This window comes from Gymnoscopelus braueri (genome assembly GCF_963280865.1).
Source record: "Gymnoscopelus braueri genome assembly, chromosome: 5".
In the NCBI taxonomy this organism is placed as follows: Eukaryota; Metazoa; Chordata; class Actinopteri; order Myctophiformes; family Myctophidae; genus Gymnoscopelus; species Gymnoscopelus braueri.
In genome coordinates, this window is record NC_137606.1 from 32,693,370 (window position 1) to 32,709,415 (window position 16,046).

General features: G+C 40.3%; 1 protein-coding gene across 1 annotated transcript; it reads left to right on the forward strand.

The window, feature by feature from the left end:
• Positions 1-1,746: 1,746 nt before the first annotated feature.
• esrrd (estrogen-related receptor delta) lies at positions 1,747-8,145 on the forward strand (the record flags this gene model as incomplete). The annotated part of the gene is made up of 7 exons (XM_080429181.1): positions 1,747-1,802; positions 2,312-2,673; positions 4,940-5,056; positions 5,550-5,663; positions 5,880-6,041; positions 6,349-6,618; positions 7,901-8,145. 7 exons carry the CDS (start codon positions 1,747-1,749, stop codon positions 8,143-8,145), a joined length of 1,326 nt encoding a protein of 441 aa, XP_080285307.1.
• Positions 8,146-16,046: the final 7,901 nt, after the last annotated feature.

Below are 16,046 nucleotides of genomic sequence, written 5' to 3' on the forward strand. Positions count from 1 at the left end.
GACAGCCTGACAGGCTGTAATCCAGCAATACACTGTCTGTTTGAATGAGAGGTCAACACCTTCAACCTGAGAGTTGGAACTGATTGAACTGATAAACAGGATGTTCTCTGTTCTGAAATGATCAACACAGCGTACTGTGTTCTGATCTGAGAAACAGAATGTTTCTCTCCATATGGGTGCCCAAGTATAGCCTATGTCTATGGTTGTTTTTCAACATCTTTATCAAAGGCGTCATTAATGCTCCAGATGACTGTATAACATGTGACTAAATGTTTTGTATGCAGACAGACAAACAGACAGACAGACAGACAGACAGACAGACAGACAGACAGACAGACAGACAGACAGACAGACAGACAGACAGACAGACAGACAGACAGACAGATAGGCCTAGTTCTTCAGTTATTATGACACAGTACATCCTACAATAATTCAGATAAGGCACACCGACTGAAGCCTCTGATTCCAAGATTAGTGCGCACAGTGTGCACACACACACACACACACACACACACACACACACACACACACACACACACACACACACACACACACACATATTGTGTGTGCGTGTGTTCCCTCATTCCCTCACTCCTCCAATCTCTTGTTCTTCTCCTCTCCCTCCTCCCTTTCTCAGCTAAATTGAAGTGTTCCCCTTGTGGGAAGACTTAGGCCTACTGTAACCAGCATCCCAGGTAAGTAGAGTTTTAGTTAGATAGTTTTAACAGTCACAGTCACAGATTTTACTGTGTAGTCTGTTTTACAATTAAACCAGTGTTCTTGAGGTAAGATGCTGCATATAGGCTAATGTGTTACACCTGAAGCAGTTTTTTACTTGTGAGAAAACAAAACATAAACAACACGTTACAAATAAGCACATTTAACCCAAAAGAAACAGATGAGATCCTCCAACTCAACGGTTCATTTTCCAGCACAAAGTACACCAATAACAAGTTAATACAATAATATGAAATATAATTGCAATACTTAAAGACTTAATGATGACGAAATAACACACACAGTTATTAAGCAGTCAGATAGTTAAGCTTGTAGGAGACATCAGTTCAGTGTCCTACATCTGTCATCATCCTGATCAATAGACATGATCCAAGCTGTCAATCCCTCGGAAAACAACACTCGCTGATTGGCTGATCCACAAGGTCCCACCCTTCCATAACAGAGGCCATCAGATATAAACCTTCTGAGAAGTCAGTCCTGTGTCTCTCTCTCTCTCTCTCTGTCAGCGTCAGTCTCTATACTCGTCTACACTAATCTGTATTGGCGAGAGTTGGTTGTTTTCTTCTGTTTGTTGCGTTGAACAGAAAACAACAAGACATTTTCTTTAGGAATAATTCGTTGACTTATACCTCAGCCTAAGAATCCTTGCAAGTCTTCCCTGGGGGATGTGCTGACACTTATATTGAACACATGAGTCACTAGGCAGTTCAAGGTTGGACATAAACAACTTAAAAACAGTGACAGTGTCACAAGTATTGATAGCAAGAGTTTTTTATTCATACGTTTTTGGCTTGACAGGACACTGACTGGCTTGAAACGCTGACTGGCTTGAATGCACACTGACTATATTGAATGCACCGTGCTTAAGATCCAAGACACCTTCAACTCTGCTCTATTTGGTCGAAGTGAGATATTACAAACACTTCTGGTTCTGTGTTGAGAGGACAGGGAGGACAAGGAGACATTGGAGGAGACAGATTTTACACAAGGTTCAATCTTAGCAAGAGAATGGACCTGAAGGACCTCTGTCTGACTGACAGCTACTTCCTCAACAACACACCCAGGTAAGGAGCAAGCCTTTATCATCACTCTGTCTATTCTGTTATTCCAGTCAGAAGCCTAGCATGTTTCTGTGTGTTATTCATATTATGTGATTTAGTATAAACTCTCATCCAGAATAAAACACATACAGATTTTATGTCACCCTTCTGTTGTCGTGGTCCTCCGGCCGGCCATTGCCATATTTGGTCATGAATATCAACCCAAACTCTATATAGTGATTGTTCTAGAGCTCCATATATGGAGCTGACTGATTTGTTTGCGCCTGATGCCATGACCACACATTGAAGTTAGACAACATATTTGGGCGTAGCTGCATTGGGAATTCCTTACATGCACATACATATGTTTGAGTTTGGCCAGCCAGCAGAGATCGTTAATAAACCATAATGCAGGTTTACTTGAACCCTGTTCAGCATAATGTACTCTTTCCATCAGCATGGGTTCTTTCTTGCTCTGGTGATGAGGTACCGTCTCCCACCAAGCCCTCATGCCTCTTAATCGGCCCTCCTAGCTCAGGCTTCCCGCTGGAAAGGACCGTGTCATTCAGCCCACCTCACCCAGCCGTCCCTCTCGACAGCCCAGCCTCCGAGTCCGACTGCAGTTCATACAGCCTCTTCTCCAGAACTCACTCCCTCAACCCTGGCTCTCCGGACAACTCCAGCTCCAGTGATACAAGTGCTATCAGCAGCAGAATCGACAAACGTGTCAACAGTGTGATGCAGTTCTCCGCTCAGGTGGACTCTGTCCTGAGATATGACCACCTGGTAGCAACCAAGAGGTTCTGTCTGATCTGCGGTGACTTTGCCTCAGGTTTCCACTACGGCGTGGCTTCCTGCGAAGCTTGCAAAGCTTTCTTCAAGAGGACTATACAAGGTGAGTGAGAGAGAGATAGAGAGAGAGGAGATAGAGTAGATAGAGCATGATAGTGTGAGAGAGTTATCTCTCGCGCAGTCAGAAGCGTACTTGAACTCTGTGAAGCACCAGGCCGTTAGGCGAGAGAGTGACCGTGCAGAGCGGCGCGAAGTCCGCTTCTGCCGACTCAGCATCGTTCGATGCATAGGCATACCAACAGGCAGAGAATCAGCACATAAATCATCACCTCCAACAAGAGAGAGAGAGAGAGAGAGAGAGAGAGAGAGAGAGAGAGAGAGAGAGAGAGAGAGTTGGGCTGTGGTGGCAAAGTACATTTTTTGACTATCTGTACTTTACTTGAGTATTTGTATTTTTGAATACTTTCACTCCACTACATTTAAGACAAATAATGTACTTCTGACTTCTAACCACTTAAGCCCTATTTCAAATGAGCTTGTAGATCTGCTATTTTCACTATTTCTATTGATATTTGTTTAAAGAATTCTTGAAAATAATTGTATTTTGTTAATGTCTAAATGTCAATACTTAAGTATTCAAAAGTGCAAATTACAAAGTACATTTTCATTTTTATTTCAATGCATTGCTGTATTGAATACAGCAATGCATTGAAATAAAAATGAAAATGTACTTTGTAATTTGCACTTTTGAATACTTAAGTATTTTTAAAAGCACTTAAGCAAGTAATCCAGTTGTATACATTAACCATACTTTGTCCACCACTGGTGTTGGGTATGCACGCCTCCCCCCCCCAACCCCCCCCCCCCCCCATGCATGCGCGCGCGCGTGCGTGCGTGCGTGTGTGTGTGTGTGTGTGTGTGTGTGTGTGTGTGTGTGTGTGTGTGTGTGTGTGTGTGTGTGTGTGTGTGTGTGTGTGTGTGTGTGTGTGTGTGTGTGTTTGTGAAAGCGAGCACGGACGTTTAGTTGAGAGAGACAGACATACAGCGGGTGTGACAAATTGAGGCCAAGTTGAGGGGTGTGTAATCTTAATTAATGGACCATGTTAATCAATAGCCAATTAAAGCAGGCTGCTATAGTTTCCCGGCAGATGGAGGCGTCGTGCCAATTGATTTCTGTGTGAAGTCTGGGTGTGTGTTTATTGGTTTATAGATCATCAAGTTATAATTATTTGGACTTCAAGTTCTCCGAGGTATACAGGGAAGCGACGTCTGTAGCCTGTGTGAGTTCATCTATCTGTTCCTTTATACAATGGATTTGGTTTGAACGGTATGAAATAGTTATAAATATGTCAGCTCTGAGCTCTCCAAGGCAAATCCTAGCGACCCAGTTACTAACTATTGATTGATGATGCTTGCTAGATATATTCTGTCAACTGTGGCTGTCCTAATGTGGCATCAGCACTTATCCTCCCTTCTTTTTACGTTTTTGTAAGGCGTTCAGCTTACTGTTAGCCTACCTCAGACCGTGACGTTTCATTTTCCTAGATCACCATCATTGTAATCAAGCAAGGAATTTAAAGATCAGAGCCGTTTAGGCCCAACAGAGTAGAATGTCGTCTCCCTAGAATGATTTGTGATAAAACATATATGCTTTTTTTAATACAATGAAATTCAAATGGGTTTTAAATGTAGGCCTACAGTAGGCTTCGATTTTTTAAAATGTAAATCACTACAGTCTACATTGTAGACTTGAGCTGGGACTTTGACCAGGTTTAAACCGGAATCGAACGCGTCACTGTATTTCAGCACCATAGACAGCGCCTGTATTTTAGCCAGGCAGGCAAATGCAGAACAGACCTGTGCAGACAACAAATACGGATGGATGGAATTTTCCATTGATCAACACTCATCACCTGTAGATACAGTAGCTATAGGTGTGCCACGGAAATGCTTGAATGTAAATGAGGAATAGCCTATTTTATAAATAGAATGGACCAACAAGAACAAGTCCAGCAGAAGTGAAGGACAGCTCAATCAAAAAGGCTGATTTGTACTTTGTCCTACAACAGTCTCACGCCAAACATAGCCTCAAGCTCACAATTGAAGAACTGCTATTGTTTTTGCATGCAACTCCATACAACAAAGTCTCTCCGTCTGTCTGTCTGTCTCTCTCTGTCTGTCTGTCTGTCTGTCTCTCTGTCTGTCTGTCTGTCTGTCTGTCTGTCTGTCTGTCTGTCTGTCTGTCTGTCTGTCTGTCTGTCTGTCTGTCTGTCTGTCTGTCTGTCTGTCTGTCTGTCTGTCTGTCTCTGTCTCTGCCAACTGTAGCTGAAGTTTAGTAACAAAACATGCTCCTGTGTGTGCATGCCTAGGTAATGTCGAGTACAGCTGTCCAATGATTGACCAGTGTGAGATCACCAAGAGAAGAAGAAAAGCCTGCCAGGCATGTCGCTTCCACAAATGTCTGCAGGCTGGTATGATGAGAGAAGGTTAGTAATCCATCCACCCACCCACCCACCCACCCAGACAAATCTTTGTGTGACTACGTGCTTCCGTTTTCACTTAGCAACTTACAACTTAGGTGGCCAGCTAACAAAAAAGCCATTTCATGACGTTTTTAAATTAAGTTGAAAATGGGTGAAGTGCCTTACATTGACTGCCAGAATTTATTCATAATGTACTCACCCACTGCCAGCGTTTTTATTGATTTTTTTATAGAAAAAATTTGAATATTTTTTTATTAACATTGAAGTGAATGGATTTTTTTTATTTTTTATATCTCCTAATTCGTTGTGAATAACGACAAAAAATGTATACTAAAAAATTAGAGAAACATTTTAGAAATTAAAAAACAAAATTAAAAAAATGACAAAAAGGGGAGAATTCTCCCCTTTGGCGGTGAGTGTGTTAAGCCAGCTGGTGAGGACGCACATCTCCCATCACAGCAGTTTGGTTGAATGAGTGTGTGTTGTTCTGCCTCAGGTGTGCGTTTGGATCGCGTCAGAGGAGGAAGACAGAGGTACAAGAGGAGGGTGAATTCCGAGCTTGGGCCATACGCTGGAGCCCCATACACACACCCTGTTAACAGTAGTAACAGTAAGCGTCACTGTACACACACACACACACACACACACACACACACACACACACACACACACACACACACACACACACACACACACACACACACACACACACACACACACACACACACACAGACACACACAGACAGACACAGACCACCTGGAGTTATATTAAATAGAATAGTTAATACATATTACAATACATTAATGTTTACTTTCCATCTCCGAGGAAACAAAGTGATCTCTCAGCTGCTGGTAACAGATCCCGCCCCCCTGACTGCCAATGAGGACAAATCGACCAATGATAGTGGCCTGAGGTGTCTGCTGACTCTGTGCGACCTCCTGAACCGCGAGCTGCTACTTCTGATTGGTTGGGCCAAACACATACCAGGTACACACATTTTATTGTAATTCATTATCTCCACCATGTCAGAGTACATGTCAGAGATTACGTTTTTGCCCCTGTCACCTACTGGCAGCAGGTACAAGGGATTTGGTATTGATCATTCCAGCAGTTTTCGAGATTAGCCCCAGACAAACAAACAAACAAACAAACAAACAAACAAACAAACAGGGTTGAAAAGACATATTCTCACACTTTGCCTAACAAACAAACAAACAAACAAACAAACAAGTACATCTACATCGGAAACCTCAGTATCAAAGTTGATTGACCTCTGCTCTATCCTACACACCAGGCTTCTCTGAACTGTCATTGGTGGATCAGACATCTCTGCTGCAGAGTGGTTGGATGGAGGCCCTGTTAGTGGGTGTGGCATGGCGCTCCCAGGCCTCAGGGGAGGAGCTTGTCTTTGCAGAGAACTTGCGATTGGACAAGGAACAATGTCGCGCCACAGGCCTGGCTGACTTGTACGAAGCACTACGTCACCTGTCCAGCAAGTACCACTCCATGAAGCTGAATCAGGAAGAGGTGGTGGCACTGAGGGCCGTCTCACTCGCTAACTCTGGTACACACACACACACACACACACACACACACACACACACACACACACACACACACACACACACACACACACACACACACACACACACACACACACACACACACACACACACACACACACACACACTTGGGCAGTGTTGTAGAGATCACGTCCAACCTAGCTTCAGTCTCAAGCAAAGTCTCTTGACTTTGCTAGATAGTCGCAGAGCAGCACAGTGTAGTGGAATGTAGAAAGCCTATGAGTAATGCCCTGCAACGTTGTTTATTCTTGCAGTATAGCAGCAGTGTTCACACACCTTTTATGTGTTTTAACCACTTAAACCTGGAGTTCCCCAGGGCTCTATACTAGGCCACTTCCTGTTTTTGCTCGACACTAACTTCACCAAAAATAGCTGATTGTAGATCAGCTCTTTACGCCAAATGTTCCACCTATAACAGGCAAAAGACCAGAGTTGAGACTTTTGATCAGAAAATATTACAGCAAGAAATTCTACCAAACGATGCTATCCACTAGTGTACACAGTACAATCCACAGAACTCTCCCAAAGTTGGTATGTTGTTGCAGCAGTCGACATAGCATCCAACATGACCCGGACATGTTTAATTCCTTAAGTTAAATAATAAGACAAATCCAGAAATTTGAACACATGCCGGCTATTCCCAAATTAGATAAACATGTTGAAGTCTGAACAATGCTTCTACTGTAGGTGAAAGTATGCAAGAACTATAGAGTGTGCCAAGGTTTTGAGGTGAACAATTGTTATAATAAAGAATTGTGAGATATCCAAGAGCAGCACTTATAGGCAGGTTTTGAGAAATAGGCTTTGAGGTCAGGAGACTTTTACATAATTTCTGGGTTAGGAAAGCTAGTAAAGTCCGCCACTATGGTGACTGGTGATATTATGAAAAACCATCATAATATGTGATATTTTGGACATGCGTAAATACTATCTACTATCTATCCAATGGTTCTATGGTTTAGACACACTGCCTCTCTCTCAGACACCATAACACGTTTGTAGTTGATCAATGAGGTCTCCTGCTTCAGTTCCCAGACATCAATCAATATCAATAATTATCTCCTCTGTGATCAATACGTTTAGACACCCTGTCTCCTCTCCCAGTAAACTGAAATGATGCAGCTGCGTGTGTGTGTGTGTGTGATTCTGACCTCGACCGTCTCCTGCCTCCCCCACCGTTTTTGTCTTTTCTGTCAGTGTCTCACTCTCTATTTATCCATGTCTTTATTTGACCCATCCTCCCTGTCCCTGTCTCTGCTGTAGATGTAGAGCCAGTAGACGGTGTGGACTCGGTCCAGTGGTTTTGTGATGGTCTCCATGAAGCCCTTCAGGACTACGAGTCCCAGCAGAACCAGTGTGATCCACATCGAGCCGGCCGTCTGCTCATGAGCCTCCCACTGCTCCGTCAGACGGCTGACCTCGCTGCAGTCACTCTGCTCCGCCTACACCACCAACACCATGTCCCACTACACAAACTACTGCTGGAGATGTTGGAGGCCAAAGCATGAACGCACACACACGCACACGCACACGCACACACACACACACACACACACACACAGACACACACAGACACACACAATTGTCTACATGGTGTCTGCGTGCTGTACCCTACTGTAGCTAAACAATTTGTATTTAGAGTTTATTTTCATATGGAAGTATTTTTTCAGAGGACTGTCTTCTTTCCTTGAATACCCACCGTGTGTGTGTGTGTGTGTGTGTGTTGTTGGGTAACGTTCTACTGGAGGACATGTATTAAAAAAAAGAAACAACGAATAAAAAAAAACATAATAAACCCCCCCTATTCTACTTAATTTTTTACTTTCTTAACTAGTCTTTTCCTAATTAAGTTGTTTTTATTTTGTAAATTATTTTGTAAAGCGACTTTGAGTATTTAGAAAAGCGCTATATACATTTTATTGTTATTTTTATTTTTTTTAAAGTACTATGACTATGCAAGTGAAGAGAAGAGTTGTGTTAAAGACATTCAAAATGATTCAACATTTTTCAAACACTTTCAACATTTTTCTAAATTGTTCAAAAATAGCAGATGTACAAGCTCGCAACACGGCACGAAGCGACGCACTGTGAACTTTTATATCTGCTATTTTTGACAACCACTGTTCTAAACCACAGTTCTAAATAAGTTTTCTGAAAAACTAATGTTGCTATATACGGTAGCTAAAATCTAAAATGACACAGATGCTTTCCCGATTTGAATGGGTTTAAACACTTGAAAACAACAATGAGCGTGCCGGAATAGGTTATTATTACGTGAACCAAAGTGAGCACTCCCTCCACTCATCTCAGCCAATCACAAAGATTGGGGAAGGGGTTTTGAGGACAACTGGCTTGGGAATGGCTTACTGTACATCTCAACCTTCTGGTGGACAAACACTGCCATTAGACTGACTCATAGTTAAAAGCGACATTCTACAGTAAATGTTTACATTGTTTCCTTCTACAGTTTACATGGTTAAATGTATGATTATGTAAGTTAATAACATGGTTTCTTCTCCAGTTCGTTTAATTTAAGGTTCTCCCCCTGTAGTCTACTCCAGTTTTCTCCTACTGTAGCAGCAGGGTGAACAGCATTGCCTACTGTATGCAATCATTATTCCAAACGTATCCATATCAGCCGGCTGGCTGATATGGATATATATTAGCTGATATTGACTTTTGACAAGCTGAGTTATCACAACTTACAGTACTCTTGCATGTATTTTATCAATTGTGTGTATGATTGGTTAATACATTATTTTTGGAGACATTTTTGTGTTTATCATGAAAACTAAATGATGCCATCAGATAATCTTTTTTTTTTCTTCAGAAAAATGCAGTTAAAACACCAGTTTTATGATGTATGTGTATGAACATACAAACAACATTCAAACAATTGATTTAAGATAACATACATTAAATACATAAATAATGTTAAAAAAAAATTGACATACACACTACTAATAAATGACACATGAAGACAAAGTGGGGTACAGTATGATATCACAGCTTGTCAAAAGGCAAAGGCTGACTGATGTTGGATAAGTTTGGATTAATGACTGCATACAGTAGCCAATGCTGTTTACCCTACTGCTAAGAGAAAACTGGAGTATACTACAGGGGTAGAACCATAATACAAATAGTAATCATTTTGGTGGCATGCCATTTTGTTAAAGTGTAACTTAAATATATACAATATTCCACTCCTTGAAACTTTCAGCTTTCAGGCTATAAAAAAGCACAACTTTACTCGACGTAGACAGACTCCGTAAAACAATCATATATGGAACAATTATGACATACAAGAATAAGACTTTATTCAATAGGAGGTGGTTTGACAGAGGAATACTATTAGTTAGTTGCTCAAATCTACAGGCCATACTCTACTCACTATGAAGAATCCTTCAATGAATTTCCATCAGTCCAAGGAATTACACTACTGTGTTTGATGCAATCAAGTGGAGTAACATACTATTATCATCTGCTTGTGTACAATCATCTGATGGTGTGTCTCTGGAGGGTAATGGTAATGGTAATTTTGGATGGTGTGAGGTAAAAAGGATTATTCTTTCTTTTTTTTTAAGTTTTATTTGTTCAGTGATGTTGCATTTGGGCTTTTGTTATTTTTTTGGTGTTTGTGTTTTGTTGATTGTGTTCCGCTTTATTTAGTTTGTGTGAAAAATAAGTTGGCAAAACTATTGCGACTGTGAATGCATTAAATGTTTTTATATTGGTTTATTGGTTTTAGTGGGCTAACAACTTTTTGTTTTGTTTAAGAAGGCTCTGTTATTTTTCAGTTGCTTGGTTGTCATGGCTGCCAGGTCCCACCTGATGTTGTGTGGGAGTTCTGACTGCTCCAGACCCTATTGAATAACTGCTAGCTTGCATAACATTTTCAGACTAGGACTGAAGTCTAAGATGCACAAGTCATACTCCTTCTGTGTGCGCTTCTGGGGCCAGTTGCACCACCTCACACTAAGTTCAAACTTAGCCTAGTTATAACTTAAATGGCTTTTAAAAAAGCCATTTAACCCATTTAGCCAGGAAAGTATCTGTGTCATTTTTAGATTTCTTTGACTATTAAAAAATAGCAGATCTACAAGCTCATAGCGCGGCACTCGGTGCCGCGCTATGAGCTTGTAGATCTGCTATTTTTTGTTTATTACCAAGGTTTATGTTTTAGATTGTAATTAAAGTAAATAAAAGATGAGTGTTAAAATGTTTAAATTGACTGCTTTCTATAGTTTTAGCATTTTTTTTTACAGTGGGTGGGGGCATTCTGTCCGGTGGCTAAATATGTATTTTTTTATACAATAACCCGGTGTTTTCTTTATTATTATTTACAGTGCCTTTTCTAGCCCCCAATAACTCACATCTGGCCATCAAAGACCACAGGACCTTTTTTTATTGTGTAAAAAAAGGCATATTTAGCCACCGGACAGAATGCCCCCACCCACTGTAAAAAATATCACGAAAATTGCTAAAACTATAGAAAGCAGTAAATGAAAAAAAAAATAACACTCATCTTTTATTTACTTTAATAGTAGGGCAGTTTCGAGGCTCCGTGAGCACCCCAAAAACACATCTCTTAAACCTGTTTTTTTAGGACCCTAAAGGTGTCTAGTTAGGATTTCTGCTTGTTGCCCATGTCAACTAATGTCCCATGGGGTTTATTTTTAACCCTTTCTGACACCTACCCCCAACCCAAACCATAACATGGAGATAACAGAGAATACCATAACTCTTGAAGTAAACAACATACAGCAACAAATGAACACATTTTTCTACATCATTTTGACCCAAGGAATTCATTAAAGTGTTTTTTATTAAGATTCAAACACATATTGACTCTATTTCAGGGCAGAAACAGCCAAAAACTAGCAGAAAATGTTGAAATCATAATGATCACGTCTATATTTCTCTTTGTACTAAACGTTTACCGTGTATTCTTTTTTACCATATGTTTTTTAGGACCTTTATGGTGTCTAGTTAAGATTCATTCTTGTTGCCCAGGTCAAATAATGTCCCATGGGGTTTATTTTAACCCTTTCTGACACCTATTCGGCTATTCCCAATCTGAACCATAAAATGGAGGTAACAGAAAATACCATAACTCTTGAAGTAAACAACATACAGAGACAAATGAACACATTTTTCTATATCATTTGGACCCAAGGAATGCATTTAAGTGGTTTTTTATTAAGATTCAAGCACATCTTGACTCTATTTCAGGGCAGAAACAGCCAAAAACTAGCAGAAAATGTTCAAATCACAATTATCACATCTATATTTCTCTTTGTACTAAACTTTTAAGGTGTATTCTTTTTTACCATATGTTTTTTAGGACCTTTATGGTGTCTAGTTAAGATTTATTCTTGTTGCCCTGGTCAAATAATGGCCCATGGGGTTCATTTTAACCCTTTCTGACACCTATTCCCAATCAAACCATAAAATGGAGATAACAGAAAATACCATAACTCTTGAAGTAAACAACCTACAGAGACAAATTAACAAATTGTTCTATATCATTTGGACCCAAGGAATTCATTGAAGTGGTTAACTCTTTGACTGCGGACGACGCGATAACGCGTCAAGTGCTACTTTGTCCAGTTGGCCGTCGACGCGCTCGACGCGCTGGACGCGCGTTCATTGTTTAATCTCTGATTGCGCTATGCTGCTTAATATTCAATGTTATTCTCAAGTTCCACTTACTTCACGGACATCTGCATCCGGTTTCATGGCCTGGATTCCGTTTCCGGTTTTTGATTTTTTTCCCCAGTCATTTTCGTCCAAAATAGGTAAATAAACGGGTTTTCACACGGTATAACGGACAAACGGACAGCTTCTCTTCTATAATCTATGGTCTGGGTGACGATCAGTCATCGCCGTCGTGCATCACAACGTAATTTTCGCTGATCAAAACAATCTGGGTGACGTCACATCCGTTTTCATGTTTTTCCTTGTCTAATCTATGAAGAAGGGTGAGAGAGACCCAACGACATGATCACGCTGTCATGTACTGCTCTCTGGTGGCGGATTTGTGCTGGGTCTTTATATTATGTGTCCTTAAATTATTTTCATGAGAAAAATTCAAAATAAAAAAATAAAAAAACACGAAAATTGCTGGCACTGGGGGAGTACTTTATGAAAATACTCTGGCAGTCAAAGAGTTAATATTAAGATTCAAGCACATTTTGACTCTATTTCAGCCAGGACAGAAACAGCAAAAAAATAGCAGAATATTTTGAAATCACATTTATATTTCTCTTTGTACTACATTTTTAAGGTGTATTATTTTCTACCATATGTCTTTTAGGACCCTAAAGGTGTCTAGTTAAGTTTTAATCTTGTTGCCCTGGTCAAATAAGGTCCCATGGGGTTTATTTGAACCCTTTGTTACACCTATTCCCAACCCGAACCATACAATGGAGACAATAGAAAATACCATAACTCTTGAAGTAAACATACATAGACAAATGAACACATTTCTATATATAATTTTGACCCAAGGAATTCATTAAAGTGGTTATTATTAAGATTCAAGCAGGTCTTGACTCTATTTCAGGACAGAAACTGCAAAAAACTAACAGAAAATGTTCAAATCACATCTATATTAATCCTTGTATTAAATACTTAAGGTGTATTCTACTTAACCCCATGTTTTTAGGACCCTTATGGTGTCTAGTTAAGATTTCTTCTTGTTGCCCAGGTCAACTAATGTCCCATGGGGTTCATTTGGTGACCATTTTAAATCGAGTGGCGTTTTCATATCTGAACCAGACAACGTACAAAGACAAATAAACCCACTTTTTCATAGAATGTTTACACCAGGAATCTAATGGAAAGGTCACTGACATGGTACAACCATTCTTTATTGGTGAAAAACACACAAATATCAAATTCTGGCTTATATCAAAACACAATTTCACTGATCAGTATCATCCATCTCATCATCAAACTCCACCTCATCCTCTTCCCTCTCATCATCATCATCACTGATGACACCAGCAGCCAACAGGTCAATGAGAGATAGGGGCAGAATTGGCCCACAAGACCAGACAGGCTCCAAAATCCCTCCTTCTGTCTTCTGCCACCCCTGACCATCATCCTAGGATTTAGGCCTCCAAAAGATTGGCTCAGCTGCTCGCTTGTAACAGGTCACTCTATAGTTCACCCACTGGATGTGGGGGATGAGTGTGTCCTGGCATGGGGGCAGGCGAGCTAGTCCACGCCTCAGCCTCTACTGCGCCTTGATGGAATCAAGACCACTCTTGATTCCATTAAGGGCGCAGTAGAGGCTGAGGCGTGGACTTTCTGAGAAATTCATAGTGCAAGGTCCAGGCACCAGGAAACCCCAGGACTTTAAGTTCTTTCTGGGCAATGCGGAAAATAAGCGACAGCTCTGCCAGTTGATGCTCAAGGTCTGGGGGAGTAAGGAGGCAGCATCCCGGCTGGCAAAATGTGAAACAGCTGCTCTCATCGTGGAAGGAACAGCTCATAAACTTGTAGCATTAGATTGAGAAGTGAGTTGATTGATCAATACCTATATAACTTTGGTGAGTTCTTGTGTTAGCAGATTAGCCAAGAATGATTGTTGATGTTGATGACGACATCAACCTGCTCATCTACCTTGACACTGGCACAGGCAGGCACCGTCAGCTGGTAAATGTCACAGAGCTAGCAACCTCTCTTGGGCAGCCATACTGTAGCACCCTGCTTGGGTACCATGTATTCAGTGATCAGGGCTGTACTAGTTCCTTCAAGGGCAAGGTGGCACCACTCAAAAAGCTCCAGAAGAACCCCAAATTTCAAAAGGCTTTCAGGTTGGTGTATGATCATCCTAATAATATTTAATGATGATGATGATAAGAGGGAAGAGGTTGAGATGGATGATACCGATCAGTGACATTATGTTTTGATTATTTAAGAAAGTTATATTATGCCTAAATATAAGCCAGAATGTGATATTTGTGTGTTTTTCACCAATAAAGAATGGTTGTACCATGTCAGTGACCTTTCCATTAGATTCCTGGTGTAAACATTCTATGAAAAAGTGGGTTTATTTGTCTTTGTACGTTGTCTGGTTCAGATATGAAAACGCCACTCCTGTGGACATCGATTTAAAATGGTCACCAAATGAACCCCATGGGACATTAGTTGACCTGGGCAACAAGAAGAAATCTTAACTAGACACCATAAGGGTCCTAAAAACATGGGGTTAAGTAGAATACACCTTAAGTATTTAATACAAGGATTAATATAGATGTGATTTGAACAATTTCTGTTAGTTTTTTGCAGTTTCTGTCCTGAAATAGAGACCTGCTTGAATCTTAATAATAACCACTTTAATGAATTCCTTGGGTCAAAATTATATATAGAAATGTGTTCATTTGTCTATGTATGTTTACTTTAAGAGTTATGGTATTTTCTATTGTCTCCATTGTGTGGTTCGGGTTGGGAATAGGTGTAACAAAGGGTTAAAATAAACCCCATGGGACCTTATTTGACCAGGGCAACAAGATTAAAACTTAACTAGACACCTTTAGGGTCCGAAAAGACATATGGTAAAAAAGAATACACCTTAAAAATGTAGTACAAAGATAAATATAGATGTGATTTGAATGTTTTCTGCTTGTTTTTGGCTGTTTATGTCCTGAAATAGAGTCAAGATGTGCTTGAATCTTTATAATAACCACTTCAATGAATTCCTTGGGTCAAAATTATGTAAAAAAAATGTGTTCATTTGTCGCAGCGGTGGCCTAGTGGTTAGAGGGGCGGCCTTGATACCGGAAGGTCCCTAGTTCGATTCCCCAATTCATCACATCAATCATGAATCACCGCTGAATAGCCCTTGAGCAAGGCTTCCATGCAGGGCCTGGCTGTAAATAAGTGTTAACTTAGTCCAACACCCTGGGTAAACAACAAACTTTGCTTTTGCTTTGTTGTTTACTTCAAGAGTTATGGTATTTTCTGTTATCTCCATTTTATGGTTTGATTGGGAATAGGTGTCAGAAAGGGTTAAAATGAACCCCATGGGCCATTATTTGACCAGGGCAACAAGAATAAATCTTAACTAGACACCATAAAGGTCCTAAAAAACATATGGTAAAAAAGAATACACCTTAAAAGTTTAGTACAAAGAGAAATATAGATGTGATAATTGTGATTTGAACGTTTTCTGCTTGTTTTTGGCTGTTTCTGCCCTGAAATAGTCAAGATGTGCTTGAATCTTTATAATAACCACTTTAATGAATTCCTTTGGTCAAAATGATATAGAAAAATGTGTTCATTTGTCGCTGTATGTTGTTTACTTCAAGAGTTATGGTATTCTCTGTTATCTTCATGTTATGGTTTGGGTTGGGGGTAGGTGTCAGAAAGGGTTAAAAATAAACCCCATGGGACATTAGTT